General features: G+C 40.4%; 1 protein-coding gene across 1 annotated transcript; it reads left to right on the top strand.

Moving 5' to 3' along the window:
- The first annotated feature begins 667 nt into the window (after positions 1-667).
- Positions 668-27,959, top strand: slc41a1 (solute carrier family 41 member 1). Its single transcript, XM_086169005.1, has 11 exons — positions 668-1,044; positions 2,917-4,077; positions 10,687-10,794; positions 19,074-19,145; positions 20,865-21,009; positions 21,586-21,732; positions 23,485-23,632; positions 24,260-24,339; positions 26,274-26,408; positions 26,561-26,709; positions 27,421-27,959. The coding sequence occupies exons 2-11, from the start codon at positions 3,592-3,594 to the stop codon at positions 27,604-27,606; spliced, it is 1,656 nt and encodes a 551-aa protein (XP_086025131.1). The 5' UTR covers positions 668-1,044; positions 2,917-3,591; the 3' UTR covers positions 27,607-27,959.

The raw sequence follows: 27,959 nt of genomic DNA, 5'->3' as shown, positions 1-27,959 counted from the left end.
TGTGGCTTGTAGGCCTTTGCACATCAGCCACTCTTCTATGGTCCAATCCTTGTGGTCTTTTGAAACTTCAGCATGTCTCATAAAGATTATTATTTTTTTTTTTTTTTTTGCAGTTACTTCTCAAGCACCGTTTCTGTCGATCATACTGCCAGAGAAAGCGATGACCCCAAGCAATGGCTTTTATTCTTTTCCTCGTTAAATTAGATTTGGTTCAGGTGATCACCTCGTTGGTACCTCATTAGAAAAAGCTGTGCTTGTGTTAGAATTCAATGGACACTGGAAGGTATTGGCTATATAATATGTAGATATGCTGATTTTTTTTTTTATCTTTATTTTTTAACTTGTATTTAATTTTAATTTCATTTGTCCACTGCTGTATAGAAATCAAGTCTAACATATTTATTTTCCAGGTTACCTCCGTTTTGGTCAACTCACCCTTACTTTTGAGACATTTATTTATCGGGTGGATCAGTGACCAAACGCCGAGTTACACAGTGCGCAGTGTGCCCCGTCGTTAAAATCAAAACCGACATCCGGTACTTTACACCGCAGCCTGCCACGCATTTCCACGCATCCGCCGGAGTGGACGTGCGTGCGTGCTTGCGCGCAACGGAGACGGAACAGGGGTGGAGAGCAGCGGAGGCGGTAGGAGAAGGGGGCGGAAAAGCGCGGGGGGGGGTCAGGCTCGTCACCGCAGAATATGGAGGGAGGGTCCGCCTTGTGGCTTCCTGGCCCCCCGCACCGGACGGGTGTATTATAGATGCGCATCCAAGCAGCCGGGTGCCGGGGGCCGGTGGACGGTGCAATGTGACCGACAGTATTCAGTTGGGAGAGTTTAACCATTAACTGCAGTCCGGGGCAGCTGTGCGGAGCCGGTATACATATACAGAGGCGTGCGCACCGGCGTTCACGCCTCAGCCTGAGCGCGTTTCCAGGAGGTGGAGGATACACACACACACACACGAACACACACACTCACCACACGGACACCAAACCCGCATCCCTACTTCTCTCCCTGCCCCGGTCCGGAGCTGTTATTTCAAGGTAATAACGCCTTCCGGAACCAGTTTTTGCGTCTACCTGCCGGATGTTAACCGCCGTGAATGTGATCGGAATGAACGAGGATCGCGACGACTAACGGAATGTGTCACCGGGCAGCCGGTTTCTTCGTGCGTGTTCTGTAAGGCGTGGATAAGACCGAAGGTTTGTGGCGTGTTTTTTTTTTTTTTGTTTGTTTTTTTGTTTTGTTTTGTTTTGTTTTTGTTCGTTTACTCGCGAGTGATAGTGGCAATGACACGGGTCTGGAACAGAGACCGCAACCTTTCATGAAATGAGCAGCAGAATAGAATAGGAGGGCTCGTTTATTCAGGCCTGACCGGGGGGGACACTAATTTACGCCTTTGCCATGTTGGGTTCGGGCGGTGTTGGTCCTGACTACTAAGCAGAGGATTGTTTCAGCGGGGAAAGACAAAAATCGGAGTGGATGTCGCAACATGCATGCGGAGGAAAGCTGCGTCAAGTTTGCAGCTACTCAAACCGGATATAGTAAATCACATTCCAAAATAAAAGTCTTAAATCTTCTTAACCGCAACTAAAAACGGAGATTATTTCGGATTACACCAAGACTTATCGACTGTGTCATTGTTTCGATCGAATTGATGATAAAACCCCGTTTTTCTAGGGTGGGGGGTGTAACACGCCATAAAACCAATTAAAACATCCTTTCGTCATCAACGTTTCAAAGAAATGTAATCTTTATTGCATCAGTTGCCATGGAGGCGCCTTCCTTTACTGTAGATCGTCGGCTACATTGACTGTTTTATTTATTTCGGGACAATTCATGTTATTGAATGTCTGTTATTCGCAGTTGAGATGTGTGAATTCATACTCTTTATAATGGCTTTGGTTATGCAAATAAAAAAAAAAAATGCCAGGACAATTTAGGTGCTGAAATGTGGAAATTGTTTGTGCATTTGAGTCAACTAAGTCATTTTATTAAATGTCTTAGCTTGCAGTAAATTAATCTAATTTTGTTAGGCGACGGTTTTGGACTCGGCTTGTTTATTTTGAAAGGCTTGAGGATGTGATGTGTTTACACTGGGGGATACATGACAATGGAATGACACTGGGTTTCCAGAGGATGTGTGCAGCACCTCTGCTAATGGCAGAATATTTTTAGCTGCTCGGAGGAAATTTGGCGGTGGATGAAAATCTTTGTTGGGACAAGAGTAGAAGGCACTTAACGTTAAAAGTGCTGTATTAATAGATCTGATGAATAAAATGATTGGGCTAGTACTGTTGTTGAATTTGCTCACAAGGTAGACTTGGGTATTATCGTGTTGTTTAGAGTTTTAAATATAATTCCTGGTTATTAGCTGTAACATCCTTGGTTATTTTTACTTATTTATATTTAGTTTGAAAAGGGGGGTGCTGTTTTTTAACTGTAAAACTGCTTTTGGTGGACATGTCAAATTTTATTATCAAGTGTCAGACTGGTCAGACGGTCATTTATTTGCACTGACTCCACTTATTGATTTAGGATTCAGGATGTGAATTGCCAGAACGGATACTGTATATATAGCTTATGTTCACTTATCAGCAATTTGTCTTTATCTCACTATACAGTGGAATCAAGAACGCGAGATACTGAAATAAATGTGCACAATGCAAATAATGAATTTGATTATATGATTATGTAGAGAGTATTACTTTTGCTATAAAACAAATTTATCTCACCACATTTGAAAATGTAATATATTGCAAATAAACCCCTCCAGATTTAAAGATAGATTAGACAGACAGATAGAATAGAGTAACAATTTCTCATTAATTCTATAATGAAAAATAAAGTTGAAAATTAACAAGGCTATATTATCATCAAAGACTACATAAGTTATGGGTTTGTTCTTTTCTCAGGTGACTGTCCACTCTGGTGGGAGAAGTACATATCCACAAACAGAAATTCAACCCTCACACAGCAAACCTTAAAATATCTTCTGTGGAAAAAAAAAAAAAAAATCCCAGCAGCCACGTGGTGTAAGGTGAGACACTGACAGCCTGGTGTGTTAGCCGGTGTGCCATGATCAGTGGACTGAGAGCATGACCAGTCAGCACTGCAATCCAGCTTCATATGTCCGGCTTGTTTGCCATTTATCTTGAAATCAACCAGCTTAAAAGGATAAAAGGGACTGTTCACAAGTGACTGACGGGGAGTTCTTTGGTGAGTCCCCAAGCATTTTTCTCCTCTGTGCTCTGAAACGGTATGCTTTCTTTTTTTCGTTGGCTTACCCTGAGAACCTTGCAGTGAATGGAGAACATACTGGTTCTGCTCCCAAAACACCGACAGGAACACAGGCTCTGCAGACACACGGCTGCATGTGCCTTGCTGCGTTCTTTCTCCCTGAAAGCAGTCCTCCCCTGGGCTTTGATAGAGACCACCGCTCCCTGTAACTCTCTTTAATGGGATAAATCATCTGGACTGATCAGGTTATAAACCAGATCAGGTGGTCATTTCCATTCTGACTTCCTCAGACTGTAAGGCCAAGGCAATCTGACTTTTTCCGGTCAAGCTTACTGTCCAAAGGCGTCCGTATGGTACTTTGGTCGAAAGAACAAGACAAGCTCCCCGACATCAACATGTCCTCTGGGGACAGTGAGATGAAGAAGGAGGGAGGCACCCTGACTCCGGCCTTCCTCAACTCCAACTGCTCCATTCACCCTGTGATCCTCACCAAGGGGCCTGAGGAAGTGAGACAAGAGACGGGGGCTGAGTTTGAGCTCAAAGAGGTCACATCATTCACAGAGAGGGCTAATGAGCCCGGAGAGGACGAGGAAAGGTTGGAGATTGTTGTGGGAATGGACTGCCGGGCCAACGCCAAAGGTCAGCGAGAGGAGGATGCTCTCCTTGAGAATGCGAGCCAGAGCAACGAGAGCGATGACACTAGCAATGACCAGAGCCCCGAACCACCAGCGCCTCTCAAGGAGACCTCGTTCTCTATCGGCCTGCAGGTGGTTTTCCCTTTCCTGCTGGCCGGGTTTGGGACAGTGGCGGCAGGAATGGTGCTCGACATCGTCCAGGTGAGCAGGATTTTTACATCCTTTGAAATAACACAGTCAAATTTCTTTAAAGTATTAAGCTCTGCAAGATTCTTTTCAGAGATGTGTGTGTGTGTGTGTGTGTGTGTGTGTGTGTGTGTGTGTGTGTGTGTGTGTGTGTGTGTGTGTGTGTGTGTGTGTGAGAGAAAGAAATGGCTAAAGAGGTGCTTGTGAGTTGACATTCTCCTAAACAAGATGGGTTCAGGGTAATGGTTAGATGGGGGAATTTATTTGGACTTTCAGCTTTTACCTTTTATTATGATCACAGTTTCTTGGTAGCTCTAAGTTCACTTATGTTTGCGGATTACTCTCATAACCAACCCAGCACAGTGTGTTTTTGACTCAAACTGTTGTCCCTATGAGTAGAGCTCATGCTCCAGGCAAACCACGTTTACCAAGACACGTTGTGGAATGGGCTTTTCTACTGGTGTTTTCTAATGAACTGGCCAGGCAAACTCTGCTTGCCTCGGAATGTGTCTGCATTGTGAAACCGGGCCAATCTGACCGCATATTTATAAGGATGATCAGCGGTCAACCTTAGAGAACATTTATATTTCTCTTTTTGCCTTTCACTGTCTTCCCGCTTGCCCCTATCACAAGCTCATACTCTATGTCCCTAAGTCACCTGCCATGACTTTAAAATATGCAATGAAATCCCACGGTGTCATGAAATATACAATATGATAATAATGTTTTACAATAGGCGATAAATCCTTCAATCATCAAAGTCTTCTGATTGGAGAATATTTACAAGTCTCTCTTTACTCACTGTAGTGATGAATGATTGGTGAATGAATAATTGAACTCATCCAACTATAAGTGTGGAAAAAAAGTGGTGTATCGTGGGAACTGTGCCATCAGGGCTTCATAATGGTATCTAGGCTGCCGAATTTACACAAGCCATATAGTAAAGTGGTAAAAATAGGAAAAAAAAAATATATATATATAAACGATACTATTTTCCATTGTTTATAACAGAGTAATCAAAGTTCACCAAGATCCTTTATCAAGTTCACTATTGTCAACTGCAGAAGTCTCAATATATTTGATGTAGTTATGAATATGTTTGTGAATATATATTCAAAATGTTATATTTTTAACTAACTCATTATCATTATTATTATTTTACATCTTCTTACAAAACCCTTGGCCAGAGCAATAGTTTGTTCAGTTTGCTGCTGGTTAATTGAGAAAAAAGGCAAAATCCTCTTTTGCTTCTTAAAACATATGGAGTGTCACTTCAAAACATCCCAAACACTGATTTTGTTGCACTGCTTCAGCTGTGGTAGATGGTAGTGTTCATTGCAATACAGTGTGTAACCTGATAGCTTCTTGATCCACTCTGCTGATAAGAAAAGAATATCTTTAATTATAATTTGTCTCTCGCCTTCCATTTGACTGAGTAAATGTTTTTTTTTCTCCCATGTATGCCTTGATTATGCAGTCCAGCATGTTCTTTTTTATCTTTCATTTCTAATGCTGAGTGAAAATATAGGCCAAAGCATGACATATAATTTATGAATGTCAGCTTGAGATACAGATAAAGCTGCAGAGGTGTCAGGCTTCCAGGAGACCAGTCTGAGCACACTGTGAACTTACATACTGCTGCCAACATTGTGGACCCGAAGAAGTCAGCATTGAGTGGTGGATAAGAGGCACGAAAATAAAGAGAGAGCTTTTCTCTCTCTCTCTCTCTCTCTCTCTCTCTCTCTCTCTCTCTCTCTCTCTCACTCTCTCTCTCTCTCTGAGCAGCTGAAATGGCAGCAAGTCACAGTTGAACCAGAGTCAAAGTGAAAGCAAAATACGACGTGGTGTCAAAGCCTCTATTACGTGTGGTTAGGTATTCCTACTAAATCAGGAATGTAGGGACTTGAGGTCAAACATTTTTCATGCTGCCTCAGGTTCGGCACCATGCTGCTGTGGTTTCTCTAATTTCCAAAACACTGTCCCAAGCACTTGCTTGAGAGGCGGGGAAGAAAGGAGACAGTGAATGTACAGAGCCTTATCTTTTCCCCTCTGGATGGCCCTGGAAGAAATCCGTGAGGTGAGATTTACTGGGGGACGTCTGAAACAGCTGTGGTAATAAGCATCTCGCAGGTTGTCCTAGTGGCTAATTCCTACTCTATGCCACAGTGAATTGCAAACTCAGCTAATCCCCCTTGTCCTTGTGGGAAGGTAATTGTATAACCCTGTCTCAGTCTGCCCCTCTGGTTTGATCAGACTGCACCAGACTGCAGACTCTGTTGGGATTCTTAGAAATGTGACCTCTTTAATGTTGGTCCCTTCCTACATTACACAGAGAAAACCGTCTGGCCTCTTTCCCATTCGAGGTTGGCTCAGAAAAGACTGTCCAGGCTGGTATGGAAGGGTGAGATGTCTGCATAGTTCTGCTTAGTGATTTGGCAGGCAAAAGACCTAAAATTGTCAGACTCTCACCACGAAGGACTGAATCCTCAGACTGAAGACGAACAGACTTAAGTTTAAACATGGTTTCTGAATGGCATTTAGTGGTAATTTCCCCTGGCTTGATGTCATTAAAGGGCAAACATGAGATTTGATACTTTGTCATGCAGACCTTTGGCCAGACTCCCTTTCACAGCACAATTAACCCCGAAAATGAAAAATGAGAAATAGTATTATGGATTATACAGATCATCGCTGTATGTGTCTGTCACTAAATGTCATAATCTTGGCCCCTGGGGACACACCCCGAAAAAATAAACCAGGCTTAAAGCTAAAAAAAAAATGTTAGAATGTTAAATTCCAATATCAGACTTTTGACAACCAATTCTGAATTTAATCTTTTCATTTGACTTTGTCAGATAACCTGACCGCATTTTTTAATTTTTTTTATAGCAATGCCCTTATGATCATTTAAGTTTGCAACAATTGAAATCTCACTGTATCACTGTGAGCCACCTGTTTGAGATGCAAGTGATGGAAATTGAAAAGATTAGCAGGTTAGAGTGCTTTGGTGTTGTCTCAAGCAATGGCTGATCATTGACTCAGTAGGATCATCTCAAATCTTTAAGATCTGCTATATTTGTCTTCCCTCTAGTGAATTATTGTTGTTTTACCCTTCTTCCACCTCCATTGAATTCTGACAGCGATCTGTATGTTGTTCTGTATGATGCATTCCATTGTAATCACACTGTGAACATATTTGGAAAACTTGTAAAGCTAGGAAAAGTTTCGGCACCATGAGATTTTCTCCCCACAACACAGTCGCAGGCTAAGTGCTTGAAAGTATATATTAAAAGTGAATACTATATTTGGAAAACCAAATGAAAATGAAAATAAAAGAACATTCAAATAAGGCAGGCCTCTGTGCCTCAATGCCAACTGAAAAGTGGCCGGAACTTCTTTGCTCAATCTAAAAGTAATCTTTATTTATAGTACTTGTCTATTTGGGTGATAGCATTGGTTAATATCTGGTCCTTACATTAAGTAGTGCCAGAACAGCTGCTTTAAAAAATCTCCAAATATCAACAATGCATTTTGTCCTTTTTTATGTCTTCAATAATTATTATGTACCATAATATGTTATATACACTGGGTGCGCAATTATTTGGCAAGTGATTATTTTGACCATATCATCATTTTATCCATCATTTCCAACTCCAAGCTGTAGAAACTTGAATGCTTATTGGATTTAATGCATATCGGGTTATGTATGTTTGTGTAACGGGGGGTTGGGAGATCAACACCCTATATCAAGGCATGTATCAAAGTACTCCACTGCAAGGCTGGCCAGTAATGGCCTCAACAATGAAAAACGAATGACGAAATCCGCCTTTTTCACCTGACTTAAACCCTATTCAGAACTTTTGGGCCCTTCCTACGTAGGACATTTACAGTGAAGGTAAACAGAACACCTCTATGAACAGTGTCTGGGTAGCTTTGGTTGCGGCTGCATAAAAACTTGATTCTGACCAGATCAACAAACTGACTGACTCCATGAATGGAAGGCTTGTGGCTGTTATCAAAAAGAAGGGTAGCTATATTGATCTCTGTTTTTTTTATTTGTTTTGAAATTTTTGAGATGTTTATTTGTGAATTTTGAGTTTGTTTGTTATTCTCACTTTAACAGGTGAAAATAAACAAGTGAGATGGAAATATCTTTGTTTTTCATTTAATCGAATAATAATTCTACTCACTAATAGTTGCCTAATTGTGGTGTACATTTAGAAATTCTCTTAAGAAAGCCAAAACTTCACTTTTACTACTTAAATACTCAGGTTTGTAGTTGTACAATAGCAAAGGGTATCCTCAAAAACACAACTTGCCTAATGATTGTGCACACAGTGTATATGTTTATATATATATATATATTCATGTCCTGAATTCCTTCATTGATTCCTCTGATTTAGTTTGGTATGTATTTGGAATACTCTCCAGCTCAAATGATTTTCTGAGTGAGGGGCGGGGAGATGTGTCTGCATGTTTTGAAATTTGAACTGGGCTCTTGAGGTGGTTGCTGACAGAAAACTCAGATTGAGTATATACATACTCAACTCTGTTCTCAAATAACAGAAATCCAATGGATTCGATTTTTCTTCCACTGACGTAGTCATGCCCCCCCCCCCCCCCCCCCCCCCAGCATAGCTGTTGTTTAATGTTGGAATTTTACCCCCTATGGTATTTGTTTCGACCTCTGGGTTTGACCCAAATAGTACACTGCAACCTTAGCTGAATGAAAAGATACCGCCTCATGAGGTCCATGTCACGCCATCAAAGTTACATAGACCAAGCATGCCATGTGAGGTTGATCTGCCGACTCAGTATAACAAGTACAGTGAGATGTAAAAATGGGGCCGTGTTACTCAACTGGGCAACCTGACCCTCGTGGTCCTCACATACCAGAACTCCTATAGATCTGTACACAGAGGTACTGGGGTTGTCCAGTCAAGTTCTAAGAACCGAGGAGGTGGCCATGAGGAGAGAGGGCTTGTTTGGCTGAGAGCCAGTGTTCCATGGAGACAACAACATATATCACCACAGGGGAGGCCAAGAGCAAGATAGTGAGACAGAAGTAGGGTGAGAGAGAGAGTGAGAGAGTGAGAGAGAGCTTGAAAACATGCGACACTGAAAGACGAGAGGAGTTGCTCACAGAGGTGCTCTCAAGGCTGCTGGTTTGGCAGAGGGCAGAGAGCCAAGCCGAGGGACAGGCCATTTGAAAGGAGCTCTGCTTGGCTTGCCGACAGCAAGTGGATAGACAGAAGTGCTGTAAACCATACTGTAGTTTTTAGTGCCACACCTTCTTGTGTGAACCGTGATTGAACGACAGACAATACTCAGAACCGGGGCGTATCTCTAAGCGCACGGTGAAAGCAGCGTTACGAACAACTTGCCAGTGTGGCATACGCAGACCAATAGTGTTAGCATGTTGCTTCAATGTCAGCTACTCCCCTCATCAATTTTCTCCCCTCCTTCCCTTTCTTGTCTTCAGTGTCAGCCCCAGTGAATATTGATTCAACTCTAAGCAGCCTGGACTGTAAAAGCTTTGGGCCTTTGGGACCTGCTCCAAACTTGCACAGGAGATGTATTGATTGGCTCAACCTTAGCTTTTTCTCTGCCCACAGCAGACAAACTAACTTGCCATCAATGCATGAAATCTGATGGAGGCAGAGAGGAGAGGAGGAGCACTTTGCCACAATGATCACAGGGAATTGCAGCAAGCCACCCTTGGCCAGCAGCCATGGAGGGGTTTATTGAGGGTCAAGTCTAATTTAACCAACTGTATATTTTTATCAAAGGCAATCAAAAAGTAACAGGAAACGTAGCTGAGAAAATATGTAGTTTGTGCCACATATGATTTGTGGTCATTTTGTCTATGACTCCAAGGCCATGATGCCTTATAGCTTTAGTCTGTATAAATTTAGGTTTACAGTACTTTGTTTTATGTGTTGCTTTGAAGGTAATCATATGTCAGAATGAGAAGCTTTTCTTTGTTGTGTACATTGCCTTTAGGTCTAAAGATATAGCTGTGTAATCAAAGATATTTACAATTAATTTATAGCTGTTTACAGCTGTTCATTGTGGTTATTTTGGGATGCTTCGGAAACTGGGCTTTTCAGTTCATTTCCAGTACCCTGTCCAGTAGCAGAAACTTTTATTTGGAGCGTGCTCAATTTACATTTCAACCTGAGGAGAGCAAGCTTTTAGTTCCAGTGGGATATCCTTCATGGTCATGACTGATCTCATGCATGATCTACTGTGGCCACCAGTTGTGCAGTTGTCAAATATATGGTTGTTAGGTAGGCGGCAGTGCATTCCCTCGTGTACCTGATACAGATGGTATGTGAATGTGAACATTTCTGAGTGGTATGGGAGAATGGAAATCAGAACATGAGAATAGTAAATCATTCTAGCTTGAATCCCCCGCTGACAGTTGCTCTTGTAGCTGGAGAGTTGGTATGATCCATTGCATGAAAGTTCCCAGAGAGCAACTGTGACCCCACCCCCCAAAAAATTGGTTTGTTGTATTTAGTTGATCATGTACCTTGTCTCCTTGCGCCTGATAGGTCTTAGCTCAATATGTCAGAGGGCTGTCGATTTTGATTTTCTGAAACTATGCTTTGGTCATTTCAGCACTGGACGGTATTTACTGAGGTGTCAGAAGTCTTCATTCTTGTTCCTGCACTGCTTGGACTCAAAGGCAACCTGGAAATGACTTTGGCCTCCAGGCTTTCCACAGCCGTGAGTACAGAATTCTTTTTTGCATATCTGTAACTTGACCTTTTTCCATGAATGTCCCTGAAACTTGTAACAGCCTGGATGTGTTCCTGGATTTCATTCAATGATTTCTGAATTTTGTGCATATTATTCTCAAATAATTGCCAAATCTACACTCCTTGTAGGCCTAAGAGTTCGGTTCATTCGAGCTCACTGGTAATGGGGTCAGGTGACATATTGCCCAACAGCCAAACTGATAGCATTTTTCAAATGTCCAAACTGTGCCTCAATAAGGTAATCTGTCCCATTTGGCCATTTTTTTAAAGCTGGTTTATATCCAAATCTCCAAATTATAAATTTAATTATGTTGAACCAGTAAAAGAAAACCAGCACTGCTGGTTTTTTGTGCACCTGGGTTGCCAACGAGCTTTTTGCTTTTGTATTAAGTCCAAAATGTAACTGTTCATCAACAGGAATACTGATTGCTTGCATTTAAGCAATACATACAGTAGAAATGAATCATATTAAGTTCTATGTTTTCTACTTGCATGATTAAATGTTGCTTACATTGTCACATGACAAGTCTAAATGTAGGACCCAAAGTGTGAAGCGGAAAGATCCATGGTGTGCAAATATCATGCAGAATTTCGAAACAGCATCACCAAAGGGAAATTCTGCGTGCAGTTTCTCTCAGATACTGAAAAGTTGTATGTTGGCTGGGCTTTTAGCTGCAACGGTATTTTGGCTCTGCTTTGGAACAGGTAAACACAGTTGTGGTTTCGTAATGTTGACAAAGACACTTCTGCTACACGGACAGAGATGACTGTATTATCCGGCTCATATTTTTCCAGACAGGTTGACAGAGCCATGATGTGTGGAATTGATATGTCTCATATTTGGGCCATATGTTTGTGCTTTCCTGGCACAAAATGTAGCACGTTTCTATTTCTCAAATCAAGTGTATGTACAGCACAGATGGAAGATCAAACATAAATGAACTTAATATGACCTTATGATTGCTATTGCTTGGTCTACATTGCTTGCAGTAAAAGCCATATTTCCAAATTGATGGTGTGCTACTTCCTCATCCGGACTAATTCTGGTCTATAATAGAATACCTGGACAGTTGGCAACTGACAAATACACGGGTACATCTTTGGTGAGGGACAGGTCATCCATCATAATCTTTGCAAACATTCTTTACAAAACAATCATTGTAATCCATTTGATCTCCACAAGTGGATCTGCTTCAAAAAAATTAAACGCATAGTTTCAATGCAGTTTAGACATCATTTAATCATTTGGTAAACATACAGGGATCTTTCAAGAATGGGGTCATTAGTTGTACAGTAGATGTCATAAAATCTGCATCTACTTTAAAGCTTTAATATAGTATAGTATTGTATTCCTTTTTCCTTGTTCCTTAGGTGAGTTCCTTGTACATTTTAGTCAAAACAGGATTTTTTGGCCGCTAACTTTCCTTGCTTATGGAGAAATTCTAAGAGTAAGTCGAGAAGATCTTCATTAACTTCCTACTGATTGGCTAAATCATCAACTATGAATCATCCAGTGCTTTTCGTCTTTGTGCCCAGTTTTTCATTTTTCACATTTATCCACAAAGGCCGGGATGTCGGGCTATAGTCCCCCAGTAGAGCACATCATGTACTGCTGCCGCATCAGGACAAGTTCTGTTGCTGTGAGGCGATCACAAAGTACATCACTGTATGTCTGTCATACAAGCCAACAAAGGATAGATGCATTCAGCCCAGCATTTGGGAAACCACAGGAAGTATGAAGCAGTTGTTAGCACAACGGGTCTTTTAAATGTTTTGTTAGCCAAACCAAAGGTCCAAGCTAGTCAATACCGGTCTTGGAGTTCATGTTGTAATTGTTCATTGTACAACCTTAGAGATCAATAACCTAGTAGGTCACCCCGCATTTATGACGCTATGAGAGAATTAACTCAGCATTGCTCTTAAGCACACCAACTGCTCACATTCTTGCAACTGACGTAGGGAAACATATAACAAAGCTGATTACCATTCTGCGGTGACCTTGACTGCATGGCTCAGTTCACAAGCACATAAAATGTTAATTTTCCTCAGATGTATTTAGAAATGAGGTTCAATCAAATAAACACATGCATCAAATATTGCAAATTATTGACTTTCCATTGCAAATGATCCCTCTGTATGCTAATTCGCTCCTCATTTCTCATTAACCGCTTGCACAGGCATTTGCAAAGTCAAGTGACTCACATGAACAAATCATAGACTCAAATTTTTTTGAAGTGTACCACACATTCTATGTACTTTAGTGCGGCTACTTGTACTTTTCCCCTTAAAATATATTTAAAAGGGTTGTTAATCCTATTGTGATGAGATCATTCTCCTGTTTTGCCTTTTCCCCTCATGTTACTCACTCTAGGCCTGGCTCTGGCTGTTCAAATAAACAATTAGATAATTGGGATTATCATTCTCATGCATAATATCCATTTATTCTCATTTTTGAATTCACAGTTGTGTGCAAAAGCAATATTAAATTATTTTCAACAATTTGACAGAGATGCCTTACAGAGATTACAGATTCTGTCATTGCAGATACAATTTTTTTTAGGTAAAATAAATTCATCTTGTAGCTCTTCTGGAAGGCCCAAAATTTTGATCATAAAAGGTCAAATACTTGTAGCAGTTGTAGCAGTAAGGGATGTCTCAGCGCAAACTGAGGCTGTTTCATTTGCAAACGAAATTGCAAAATGAGAAAAGACAATGATTCACCTTTTACTGATTTGAGCCTTATTTATTGCGATAATAGAAATGGTTCTTTTGTTTCCATTTATTAACACTTATTAACCCATTTTTTCCAAAATAGCCTTCAAAGTTTTTTTTCTCATGTGCGCAGTTTCAGGGCGTTCTGATTCTCACATCCATCATCCCAAATTTGGCCAGTCTGGAGCTTGTCCTAAAACATTACTGTTAGCTCTCTCTTGGCTGGCCCCAGGGGGACCACATTTCTTTCCATGCTGCCGGTAATTACGAGAAGATTAAGACCACTGTAAGTTTCATAATGCGCTTATTACTGAGAAAGGGGGAAAAAAGTAATCCCTAGCACTGGCTGGCTGTAAGAATTATAAATTAACATGACCTTTTTTCCTTTTTGTTCCTGTCTTTTGGAAGTTTCAAATTTCACACATTGTAAATATTTTGATTACAAATGTCAGATTTGTGTTTATTCCATTTTATTTTCTCTGATGAGGGTTAAGTAACAGAGCATATGTATATATTTGGATGAAAAGATTTTATGATTAAGTGGAACTTAGCACCTCGAATTTTTCTTTTTTTTTTTTGCAGAACCCATACCACACTGTAATGACAGAGTAAAACCTTCTACTGCAGTCATCTTCATCATGTACTTATTGTTTCCTTTCATGATGTTTGAATAATTCAGGACTTTTGTCAACTAATCTTTTCACTCCAAACCATGTACACACCCAATTAGCCTTGATAAAAATCAGCATCATTCTTTATTTAATGGAAAAGCTAAAGCAGATAAAAGTTTCATCTTTGGATGATTCAAACACCAGGAATCTGGTGTCACCCGCACACACACACATTCACACACAGTCCAAAAATTTGGCATCATGAGTGCCCATGACATAACAGTGAGTGGTACTTTCTGTGAATCTATGAGCTTCATCCATGAATCTACACGTTGTTGTTGTTTGAGGAGTTGCAAAAAAGCCTGTCAATCCCTCATTGAACAGAACACTTGGTTTCCTGGCAATAAAAGATAAGATAAGCAGAATGTACGTAAGTTTTTTTTCTGAAAGAATGCAGAGTTCACCGTGGCTCCAATGCCCTCAGTGCTCTTCACTGCTGTTTGGCTTTCTCTTTATCTCACCGTTTAAACCTTCTTATCAGTCGCCCATTTGGTCAGTGTGCATGAGTGACAGCATGAATGTTGTCACAGGAGGCATCCATCCACATTGACATGGCCCTGGGGCTTTTGCGTTGTGTAACACTGTGATCTGGCAGATACACTTGTTGTAACTGACATACAGTCCTACACAGCCAGTTTCTGAATCATCCAGCCCAGATGGAAATTCTTGAGCCTGGAATGCTTGTTGAATACATTGAAAGTAATATGTCAATATTTATAGAAGACTCCTAACATAGACTTCAAATAGATTTAATCATATAATTTTGATAGATATAGGAAGCTGAACAATTACTGAATATTATATTAATACTAAGTCAGTCATAAAAGGAGTGGCTGCTCTACGGTCTTTGCTCAACAAAGGTTAGAAACCTGTTTGACAGCTGCCTGTGTGGTGAATTGTAAGAAGTTGGGGCTAAATTAAAATTTTTTAATTTTTACCAGGAAGACTTATAATGGCGATTTCAGTTTTGTCAATTGCATTATCACATAAGATTTTTGATTGCCAAGTAACTCAATATAGGGAGGCCGCACATGTTCTCTCAAATCAATTGTTAGAAATAGAATACCATAATACCATTAAACGCACCAGCATGACCAGGTATATGCATTCTGTGTTGGTAGAGCACAGATATTATTTGCACAATAAGGCAGTAGCTTTAAATATCCATCCATCCATCCTCTTCTGCTTATCCTGTACTCAGGGTCGCGGGGATACTGGTGCCTTTCCTAGCTGTCATCGGGCGAGAGGCGGCGTATATCGCAGGACCACATATATAGATAGGCAACCATTCACTCACTCATTTAATTTTCCCAATTTTTTCCAATTAACCTGCATGTTTTTGGACTGTGGGAGGAAACCAGAGTACCTGGAAGAAACCCACTCAGACACGGGGAGAACACGCCAAATCCACACAGAAAAGTCCCCTGGTCGTAATTGAACCAGGCTTCTTCGCGCTGTGAGACTATTTGGTATGAAAATAAAATTTCACACCAGCCAACCCTAACTGGTACAAAGCACATTACCATGCCTGTGCTTATTTATCAAGCGAATGCTTATTATGTATATTATCTATATATTTGGTTCATAAGGTTTGTTTATATAGTACCTGTTTATTGTGCGTATTTCATACATAACTTTATTTTATTTTATCTTACAAGGGTAAGGGTATTGCTGCGAGTGGCTGACTACTGGGCCTCAAGTAACAAATTTCATTTCATTCTCATCAGAATGGAATGACAATAAAGAAGCATTGAATCCTTAACATTGCAACCCTAAGTATCATTTAAAAATTAAGTCAGTTTGTGAAAAAAGTTGTCAGCTTAATGGTGGCATATGCATGTTGCTGCTCCTGGAGTCCACACAGCAACTCTCTGAAATGGCTATGATTTCTGCACATTATGTTTACCCAAAAAAATATGTTGCATTTTCTAAATATCAGCATTTGTGATCATTTAATTTTAAACACAGTAGCAGTTATTTCCCATGAAGCATATTATCTAAAAAACAAACACCCTTCATAACAAAGTTTTTTCTACACTAGCAGTATTTTGGCAACGATAGGGATAAAAGGCCTTTTAAAATAATGAAAATAAAGCCATAGTTTTAGAGGAATGAAGTTATGGTATAATGAAACTAAAGTTTTGACATTATTACAAAGTTTTCCAAATTTTAAAAGAAAATAGAGACAATACTGCACTGGCGTTTGACTGAGAGCAGTGAAGTCAAACAGATGAATGCAGATAATTAAGTTAAGGTACACAAGTCCCTTCACAAATAATGAAGTGCTCAAATATTTGTTGAATTATTCAAAAGTTCCTGATCCCTATAATCATCTGAAGAGATATGACAAAAGATTCTGTCTGGTCTGAAGAGACAACATAAAGCACATCAAAAATAAACGGCTCATTTTGAAGGGGAACTGGTTGGGGGTCAGTGGTTTCGTCACAGGGACATTTGTAGACATTCTAATTTTAGTGTGGTTCTTTGATTTTTGTGTGCGTACCAAATATGGTACACCATTCAGGTTTTAAATGAATGCATTAGAAGCTAATTGGAACATGAGCACCGTCACCAAAGTGACTGTGTATAATGCAATGGAGCTTTGCCTTATTGCACAGAGTATTGTTTAGCTGTGGGCCTGTCCCTGGGTAATTTCTCATATTCCTGAACTTGTTTAAATCTCTGTCATGAGTCTTTCCTTTCACCAGGTGGTTTAATACACACTTTCCTGTTGCAGCTCCGACAAATTGTAAGTGATGTAACCTGGGGTCATTGAGTGTTACCGGTCTTTCAACATCAGATAACCTCACCCAGGCGACCCCGACAGGGTTGATCAGTTTTCGGCTTTTGTCTAGGTAGCTTGTGTAGCCCACAGATCCCCCTCTTGATCCCCAGTAATCTTGATGCCTTCTTAGTGGTGTCATTGATGTTTTTGATAGCTTTCTTGTCGCGCTGTCCTCTTATTCCCAACACCCTAAGAGCTCTCCAGAGTTACTGGCCTGCTAGTCCTTGGCATCCAACCTTGATCGGGTTGCACAGTCTTTTGAGTGGGGTGATCAGAGTGCATCAAAGTTCCTGCTCCCTTGTGCTGTTGCTGTAAATTCCTCTAAGGTACTGCTCAACCTCTTGAGTGCAGGCCAATTTCTCGCCATGCTTCAGCCCAAGGATCTTCTCGGTGAAGCTGAATGGGCTTGCAATGAAGACAGCATGCTTCTTGGCTCTCTCATTTCCTCTCCTTCTGTGCCATGCAGCTCGATGAAGTGTTGTCAGATTCCTCCTTAAGCTGTTGAGCAACTGTCGATTTGGCCCCCCTGTACCATTAATTAGACACTGCTTGTTGGTACTAAACTGGGCAAAGCTGACAATCTCTGGTCACGCTATGCGCAACATCTCGTCAGTATTCCCTCTGGCTGTGGCTTTGAGTAGCTGATCGATACCCCCATCAAACTGGCACCACTCACTTACATAATTGCCTAAAGGTTCCTTAACCCGACGAATGCCTGACTTGGGTGGGCCATATGGGGCATGGAGGGTCCAGGTACTTTGGGGTGGCTTGATGCGAGGTTCCTCCAGCATCTCAACAGGCACTTGTCCTTGTGCGTCGCACTACTTGCCTCCCAATCAAGCACTTCATCTTGGTTCGATGGACCAAGAACTCCTCAGGAGTTCTTGCATACCTTGCCACACGAGCAAACTGCACTCATGGTCATAGGTCTTTTAGCTTGGGTCAATCCCTGTATATTCGTACTGCTGTGTTGCTCACCCCCTGCCTCCCTCAGAATTAACTGGTTTAATACACACCTACTGGTGTAACCTAGACACATCATCAGTGATGTAATTTGGATATGATGGAAAGAATACAAAAAATACAAATTAAATGCTGTTGCAAACCGCCACCCTCCAGCCTCTTTTTATATAAACTGTTGAACCGGAATGTCTATTTTCACTCTTCCCAATCAGTAGTGTTTCTTGGTTGGTATTGCCTTGCCTCTTCACGTTAGACTTCACTCTGTTAATTCCAATGTTTTATGTATCTCAAGCTTATGACTGAACAGCTGATCAAAATGACAGACAGATGCAAATGTTTACATTTGATGAATGTCCTTAGAAATTGTGCATGTTATTTGTGTGATTATTCATTTTAATAGATAGGTAATTTGTACTTAATGATTTAACCGTAATCTTTTGATCACTTCTTGAACAGCCTTATGATTTCATTGGATGGAATGGATATTCTCACACAACCGCCTGCATCTATTTTTTTTGGGGGGGGGGCATATGGGTCGCCTTCCTATGTCTTTCTTGTCAAAGTCATCTTGTCGTGGCAACTTGACTTTCTTCACTCCAGTTGCCATGACAAGATTTCGACAAGAATTCACCATGGCCTGAATGACTGAGAATCTCCATAGACCTCTTCCTATGCCTTTGTAACTGTTAGAGAATGAGAGGAAGATGAGCTACTCTGTTTCTGTGTCATTGTGGATGGTCATTAGGATCATTGCTGTGGATACACAGAAGCCCACTGTAGCCACCATTTGATGTTTAAAACCATCAGTGTGTTTCTATGTGTGAGTGTGTGTGGGTGCATGAGTTTGTGTGTGTGTTTGTGTGTGCGTGTGTGTGTGTGCACACACACCCCTGTTGCATCAACAGAACAATAAGATATCAGTGCTCTGAACAAAGGTACTCTCATCCCTGATGCCCTACCCTGTGGCCGACTCCACTTGTGTCATTTACAAACATCCACCCACTCACACAAACACACACATACACACACACACACACACACACACACACACACACCGCAAGCAAACAAACAAACACCATAATGTGTTAACTTTAAGATTTATGATCTCTCTTTAAGGCTAATATTGGTCAGATGGACTCCACCAAGGACATGTGGAACATGATAATGGGGAACTTAGCCCTCATCCAGGTGAGTGCAATACATCTGCACACATCGATGTAATCGACTCCAGAGTGACCCAGATCATGAGTCTTACCTGCCAGGTTACTTTGAAATATCTTCCACGAGGAGAATTTCAGATAACAAGCCTGGAGCACAGCAGTAAAATATAATGTAACTCAATCAAATGAATTCTCAGACAACAATCACTTTTCAAAGTCCCATTATTATTTTCAAGAAAGCAAAAGTATCAATATTTAAGATAGCAACTTACACAGCAACTCATGCAAGAACAAATTCCTTTGTTAATTTTACTTCTTTTATTTTATCCCATATTCCTTTTGTGAAAGTGGAATATACATTATAAAATAAGTGTCTGTATCTGTGTAGGTCTGGAGGGAGCATAATTGCAAATAAGCCTTTTTAGCTCACCTGTCATTGAATTCACTTTTTATTCTGAATACATAGAAGAAAAAAATTAAATACAAATCTTCTAAAAGCTTCAAACTGCAAAACAGCATGTGTGAAAATGGGTGGTTAAAAGAATCTATTAGATTACTCCCAAGTTAGATAAGTTGAGTTTACATCAAGACACACAATAAACAACTTATCCAGAAATATAAATCAAGAGCAAACATTTGGAATTTTTTATTGTACTTCTTTATGGAGGGAGGGAGAGGCAGGGAAACGACTTTTTGATTCCGATTTGTGTCTTGGATATCATAAGTGACATAAAAACCTTTTAAATCTTTTAGTGGGTGAGTCTTTAACACACCCACAGCACACAAAGCTCATGGCCTGACCTGACCTCAGCTTGATTAAATAGTTTAAAGTTGTCCTAACTTAACAGATGCAATGGGTCATGTCAAGCTCCACCATTGAGATGCAACAGACCAAATAACTTCATAGCAAATAATTCTATTCTACAAATTGATAGATGTTGAATGATTGGACTCAACACTAATATCACCTTTCATCCTTCATATGTATATGAAATGACTACCTGTAACAAATATTAAATTATTGCAGCATTATTATTACTTATAAAGCTAAAAGTTGCATTACTTATTGTCTGCACAATCAGGCTTTTCAGGTGCCCCATTGATAAAATCAAAAATAATTTAATCCCACTGGGAGGCCAGTTGTTGTCTCCAGCAGTCACTCTGGATAATCTATTAAATTACTGAACATTCTGCAATTGCACTTCTTCAGTTGTTTGTTTGATTGTTTTTCTTTTTTTCTTTTTTGCATTTTTTTTTGATATATCTGTAATGCTCTGGTGATACTAATCTTTCTGTAAAAGAAAGATTAGTATCACTCCCGTTTTATGATGTTGGAAAATAAATTGTGGGCTTTTCTATCATTTTCTATATTGGAGGGGTCTCAATAAATTAGAAAACGTATGAGTTATTGAAAAGAATCACTCACTAATTACTACAATTATTACCACGTTCAAATGTTGAAAAATTAAATATCTTGCTGCTTTTGGGGTCTTACCTTCTGTCTAGTGGTATTTTCTCGCTAAAGGGAAATTGTGTTAATTTATTATCAAATTTTTAATTTTTTAATTTTAATTTAAATTTCTGATCCTCCCCATGGGACTGCCGATCCCAATGAACCTAACCCCCAACAGCATATATCTATTGCAGTATGGGTACTAATGTAGCCATGTGTTATGAAAGAGCTTTTATATTTTGATCTTGTATAAATATTTATATACAGCTTGACAGTGTATTTGTATGTGTTCAGGTCCAAGCCACAGTAGTGGGTTTTCTGGCCTCTATTGCTGCTGTGATTTTTGGTTGGATCCCAGAAGGCCACTTCAGGCTGGGCCATGCTGTGCTCCTGTGTGCCTCAAGTGTAGCTACGGCCTTCATTGCATCTTTGCTGCTAGGTAATGTGCAAAGTAGTCGGATTCACATATGGATCCATTGCCTGATATAAATGCTTAACATTATCCAGCCTACCCACTGAGTTCTGATCAGCAAGAAGATGATTGATAATTTCCAATAGATTAAATTCACATTTATATATGAATTTGAAAAACTTTAAAAAAGGATCATACATAAACAATTGTTTGATTTTGATTGTTTAACCTTAATCCAGTCGGACCTCAAGATGATATTAAAGTCATCCATAAATATTTGTGTTTATATATATCTTTATTTCATCATATCCATTTCAGAGTTCTTCAACATTCAAAGCATTAATTTGTACAAGGGAAACTGAAGCTCCTGTGAAGTCAGTAAAATATTTTAAAGAGACATATAAATGTTAGTTTGATGTTTGAAGAGGATTTACACATAAACTATTATTATTCAGCCAGTGTTTAATTTTGCTCCTGGCTTTCATTATTTGCTTTTGAATTTTCCGGAGCTACGCTGGCAGATAAATCCTTACATATTTACATTGTGGATGCATGAACAATGAATAATAGGAACAACGACAGGAAACCTCTGAAATCCCACAGGTCTCATCATGATCGGCGTGATCATCGCATCGCGGAAAGTAGGCATAAACCCGGACAATGTGGCTACTCCAATTGCTGCAAGCCTGGGGGACCTCATCACTCTGTCCCTGCTGGCAGGCATCTCAACAGGGCTGTACAAAGAGCTTGGTAATTACACACACGCCAAGGTCAAAGAATATGTGATATATTAGGTATCTCGCGTAATATTCACTTGGTTGTGCTGTTAGATCTTTTTTGCACAAGATGGTTCCATTCTACTCACCCGCAAGATGTTGACGTTCTTAATGTTTATTATCAAAGCAATTTTAGTTCACCCACAGTTGAACAGGTTTTAGTGGGTTTAAAAGTAACTACCATAAAGTCTTAAACTGTCTAGCACTGAACTACATGTAGAAACCTGTTTTTTTTTAAATGTATAGTACTTTTTAAGGTTAATAGATGTTACATAGAAGTTGATTCAGGAAATAACTTTAAGAAGTGTGATGTGCCCATTTTTAAGAATAAGGCAGATGTGCAGAATTGCAGCAACTTGAGAGTTTAAAGTTGATGAGCCATACAATGAAGTTATAGGAAAGAGTAGTGGAAACCAGACTGAGAGCAGAAGTCGGCATTTGTGAGCAGCAGTATGGCTTCATGCCTAAAGAGTACTACAGATGCAGTATTTACTTTGAGAATGCTAATAGAAAAGTACAGAGGAGGTCAGAGGGAGCATTGCAATTTTTTAGACCTAGAAAAAGCATACAACAGGGTGCCAAGAGAGAACTCAGGTATTGTGTGAGGAAGTCTGGACCTGCAGAGTAGTATGTTAGACGGGTGCGGGACATGTATGCTAGCTGTGAGACAGTGGTGAGGTGTGCTGTAGGGCACTGTTCCCTCTAAGACGCATGTTTGCGCAATCATCCACTGCTCCAGCGTTCTCTGCGCACGACAAATCTATGCTGCGCACAAAATAAAATCCAAGCTGAACTGTAAATAAAATAAATGTGTTTAGTTATTTGCAGTTCAGCTTTGTTGTTCACGGAGAACGCTGGAGCAGTGCGCGATTGCGCAAACGCACGGCTTAGAGGGAACAGTGCTTTAGGGGTAACAGAAGTTCAAGGTGGAGGTGGGACTTCATCAGGGATCAGCTCTGAACCCCTTCTTGTTGGCAATGGTGATGGACAGGATGACAGATGAGGTTAGATAGAACTCTCCGTGGAGAATAATGTTTGCAGATGACATTGTGATTTGTAGCGAGAGCAGGAAACAGGTTGAGGAAAATCTTGAGAGGTGGCGGTATGCTCTGGAAAGGAGGGGAATGAAGGTTAGTCGCAGCACGATAGAATATATGTGTGTGTGAATGAGAGAAACCCAGGTGGTATGGTGAGGCTACTGGGAGTTGAGATGAAGATGTCGGAGGATTTCAAGCACTTAGGGTCAATAATCCAGAGCAATGGAGAGTGTGGAAAAGAGGTAAAGAAGCAGGTGCTGCTGCATCACCTCCATAACTGCCAGGGCAATGAATGAACACTGACTCACAATAAAGCTATAAAGCTAACTACCCTTTGCATTTAGAAGGTGGCAGTATGTTTGTGTAGTTTCCTGTTGTGTCAGTGAATTAGTTACTTTGCCACTAATGGGCCAGATGTTGTACTGTCAGCCTCCATCCCGTCCTTTAAAACATTTAATTCTGTTTGTGTTTTATATCAAATATCTCAACACCTAAAATAATTACATACACACCTGCATTAGGGCATACAAGTACCACTTTAAAGTATTGTTTTTCTATAGCTCTTCAATTTACTGCCTACTTAAACCTTTAGATCTTCTGAAACACATTTATCACACAAAGCAATTCACCTCACATTTCTCTCTGAAGGTGTTCAAAATCTCTTTTGTGAAAATGCATCTTGTCTTCAGAGTTCAATGACTACGCCAATCCACTAGTGTGTGCCGTGTTTGTGGCACTGTGCCCCCTCTGGGTGCTGATAGCCAGGAAGATCCCATCTACAAGAGAGGTCCTGTACTCGGGCTGGGAGCCCGTCATCATTGCCATGGCTATCAGCAGGTAAATACAAGATCTGGTTACTATTAAAATTTGACATTAAGCTGTTTTCATGTTATTATATACGTATGTATATTTGTGTAAACATACCCTCACACATAAATACATACATACAAACATATTTGTGCATGTATTTTTTATTTTTCATTCAAAAAAAATAAAAAGTTACTCTAGGGCTTATAAATTGCTTTAAGAGCTCAATTCAGTTGATAAAAATACTAATCAAATTGAACTACTTTTTTCACAATTCAATTTTCTATTGTTTTTTTTTTTGCGTGTGTAAAGGTTAATTAACCTCCAAGTAAACCTTGTAGAGTATTTTGTATTCCTACTTTTCTATTTGGAACATGAACTGAAAAAAATGAACTCGTGAAATTTCACTTCATAAAGGAAATCATATTTTTTTTCACGTTTTTATCTTGTAAAGGTCGTTAAAAGTATTAAGTTGTTTTGATCTGATTAGAATTCCTGAAATAATTCCACAATACTTGCTTCTGTCTTATACTTTACATTATTTTGTGTTTGTGTTTTTTTTGTTTTTTTCATGTTTTTTATGTATAATGTTTGAAATAATGACCGTTTGTGCCAAGAAAATCACATTTGTAACATGCTAAAAAATTTGTATTTTAGTGTTGGAGGTCTGATTCTGGACAAGACAGTCACCAATCCCAACTTTGCCGGCATGGCAGTCTTCACTCCTGTCATCAACGGTGAGCAAAAGAAAAGGGATTTTATAATATCAGATACAACTTTATGAATGACTTTGACACGAGCATTTGCTTCGTCATCAGAAAGTCAGTCTGTTCACAGCAGCAAAGTCTTCAAGGAGCCCAATAACAATAAGAAGAAAGAATAGACAGGCTTTTATTGTCACATTCAGTTAATATATCTATGGAAGGCTGTTGGTCCTGATGATATACCTGTGGAGGTGTAAAAGGGCCTAGGAGAGGCAGCGGTAGAGTTTCTGACTAGATTATTCAATGGGATCTTGAAGGGTGAAAGGATGCCTGAAGAATGGAGGCAAAGTGTGATGGTCCCCATTTTTAAGAATAGGGGGGATGTGCAGAATTGCAGAAATTATAGAGTGATAAAGTTGATGAGCCATACAACTTTACAATGAAGTTATGGGAAAGAGTAGTGGAAACTAGACTGAGAGCAGAAGTCAGCATTAGTGAACAGCAGGATGGCAGAACTCTGGTATTGTATGAGGAAGTCTGGAGTGGCAAAGATGTATGTTTGACTGGTACAGGACTTGTATGCTAGCTGTGAGACAGTGGTGCGGTGTGGTGTAGGGGTAACAGAAAAGTTTATGGTGGAGGTGGGACTCCATCAGGGATCAGCTCTGAGCCCTGCAGTGGCTGCAGTAGCCCTGCAGTGGTGATGGACAGGCTGACAGATGAGGTTTCGACAGGACTCTCCATGGATCATAATGTTTGCAGATGACATTGTGAGAGCAGAGAACAGGTTCAGGAAAATCTAGAGAGGTGGAGGTATGCGCTAGGAAGGAGAGGAATGAAGGTTAGTGGCAGCAAAACAGAATATATGTGTGTGAATAAGAAGAAGCTGGGTAGAACAGTGAGGTTACAGGGAGTGGAGATCAAGAAGTTGGAGGATTTCAGGTACTTGGGATCAACAGTCCAGATCAGCGGAGAATGTGGAAAAGAGGTGAAGAGACGGGTTCAAGCAGGTTGGAATGGGTGGAGAAAGTGTCAGGGGTACTATGCGATAGAAGACAGACATCAGACGGAATGAAAGGAGAGGTGTACAAGACAGTGGTGCTGTATGGCCTAGAAACAGTTACAATGACAAAGAGACAGGAGGCAGAACTAGAGGTTGCAGAGATGAAGATGTTGAGGTTCTCTTTGGGAGTGACCAGGATGGAAAGAATCAGGAATGAGTCTGTCGGAGGAACAGCACATGTTAGATGTTTTGGAGAGAAGGTCAGAGAAACCAGACTGAGATGGTTTTGTCATGTAATGAGGAGGGATAGTGAATATATCGGTAGACGGATGCTGGAATTGGAGTTGCCAGCCAGGAGACCAAAAAGAAGATTTATGGACATAGTGAGAGAGGATATGAAGATAGTTGGTGTGAGAGAGGAGGATACAAAGAATAGGGTTAGACGGAGAAGGTTGATTCACTGTGGCGACCCCTGAAGGGAAAAGCCAAAAGAGGGAGAAATAGTGAATATTTCTTTGGCCAATATAGCCTACACAGGTTTATCATGATTGTCATATATATTAGCTGATATGACAATATCAAGACAATTCAATTCATATATTTCATATCACCTTGACGTAATTGACATTTTCATTGTATTTGCATTTGGATGTATAGAGTAACTGCTTGATGCTAACTGTTCAGTATTTGCATTTATCAAAATAGGTTGCAGTGCTGAAAACTCCAAATCATTGTTATTATTACTATTATTATTACTTCCCTTAAAATGCTGGCTTTGACTCCCATAATCTAGAATTGTTAAAGGTTCTCTAAGGCATTTTATTTTAGGATCATTTTATCCAGAATGAGAACCAAAAATGTTAAAATCAAAACAAAAAAAAAAGACCTTTGAATGTTAAATACATATCTTAAGCTGTCCGTATTGTTTCCACTCTTTGTGTGTATGTGTACCTCTATGTGTTAGGCGTGGGAGGTAATCTGGTGGCCGTTCAGGCCAGTCGAATCTCCACCTATCTGCACATGAATGGAATTCCCATGGGAGACCCAAACCCGACTTCGAAGAGGTGCCCCACACCCTGCTCCTCATTCTTCGGCTCCTGTAGGTTAACAGAATATTCTGCACTCTCTGTTAACTACTAAAAATGGAATTTTCCATGAGTTTTGTTTTCATTCAGTTAAATCTTATCTGTTTCCTCACTGGAGTTAATATTTGACAAGAGTTAAAAAGTAGCTCCATTCTCACCATCGCAGCCGTGAACTCTCGCTCGGCAAGGGTGCTCTTCCTCCTGGTCGCCCCAGGTCACCTTGTCTTCCTCTACACCATCAACTCACTGAGGGGAGGACATACAACACTAACACCTATCTTTATCACCTTCTACCTGGCAGCTGCACTATTGCAGGTACACACACAAACACACACGAAACCTCTATTTTGAACACACAATTAATTTCTGTTTTTCAGGCTGTGTTTGTGTTTGTAAAGTAACAAAACTGCCCGAAGTAACCAGTTGATTGACATTGATATCAAGTTACCAAGTAGTAAGTGTAACTGCTTTGAAACGTGACATTTATGATTTAGCTTTATTAATTTCATAATACTTTGTCAAATACCTGATACCCACCTCCTCTGTTTGTGTACTAATAAATATAAAGGAAAGCTGATCTAATAGAGATGGCGGCGCAGTGGTTAGCGCTTCAGCCTCACAGCACGAAGGACCCTGCTTCGATTCTGTGAGGCGTTTGCATGTTCTCCCCGTGTCTCCAAGTTCTGCGGTTTCCTCCCACAGTCCAAAAACATGAAGCAGGTTAATTGGAGGGAAAATGAGTGAGTGAGTAAATAGTGTATATGCGGCCCTTAAATTGACTGGTGACCAGTCAAGGGTGCACCCACCCCGCCTCTCGACCAATGACAGCTGGGATAAGCTCCAGCATTCCCCACGACCCCGACTGCATGACAAGCGGCAGACAATGGATGGATGGATTTAAAGGAACTCCTCAAGTTGACAATAGATATGACCTTTAAAGTGTCTGTTATGTATTCTCACTAAATATGTTGCACATTCTCTTCCTTATATATCCTCCCAATAAATACCCTCCTCTGCCTCTCTTAGGTTATTATCCTCCTCTACCTGGCAGACTGGATGGTCCACTGGATGTGGGGCCGAGGAATGGACCCTGACAACTTCTCAATCCCGTACCTGACAGCTCTGGGCGACCTACTGGGAACAGGCTTCCTCGCCCTCTGCTTCCACATGCGCTGGTTCATTGGGGACAGAGACACGAATGTGGGCAACTGAGCACACACATTAAAGTACAGGAAAACAGTTGTCTTGCACACACACAGTGGTGATCTTAGACCGGACATCTGGAATTAAAGGGCTAATCCCTTGTCGGGCTTTGATTGACAGTGAAGGGCTCCTATAGGGCAGTAGTTTATATGTTCAGGATAACAGGGCACGGATCCACCACAGCAGCAGCCAGGAATCCCAACATCATCTGTGTGTTACCTGAAAGATGTGACAAAATTGATCCAGCTCCTCATCTCTTTTATTTTGCTTAATAACAGAGTTCTACTACTTGGGTTATTTTACTATTGACAATGATTATTATCATTGGTAATAATGTATTTGATATAAATTCATATCTATTC

Source organism: Fistularia commersonii, chromosome 21, assembly GCF_037954325.1.
Source record: "Fistularia commersonii isolate RoL2024-O1a breed Wild chromosome 21, RoL_Fcom_v1.0, whole genome shotgun sequence".
Taxonomy (NCBI): domain Eukaryota; kingdom Metazoa; phylum Chordata; class Actinopteri; order Syngnathiformes; family Fistulariidae; genus Fistularia; species Fistularia commersonii.
The sequence above is the reverse complement of the archived record's forward strand: the minus strand, read 5'-3'. Positions and strand labels throughout refer to the sequence as shown.

Excerpts from the sequence above, each read along its gene's own strand:
- slc41a1 (XM_086169005.1), top strand. The coding sequence starts at position 3,592 with ATGGTACTTTGGTCGAAAGAACAAGACAAGCTCCCCGACATCAACATG. Across the intron at positions 21,733-23,484 it reads AGGGCTGTACAAAGAGCTTG|AGTTCAATGACTACGCCAAT; the intron begins GTAATTACACAC and ends TCTTGTCTTCAG. Across the intron at positions 24,340-26,273 it reads CTTCACTCCTGTCATCAACG|GCGTGGGAGGTAATCTGGTG; the intron begins GTGAGCAAAAGA and ends TCTATGTGTTAG.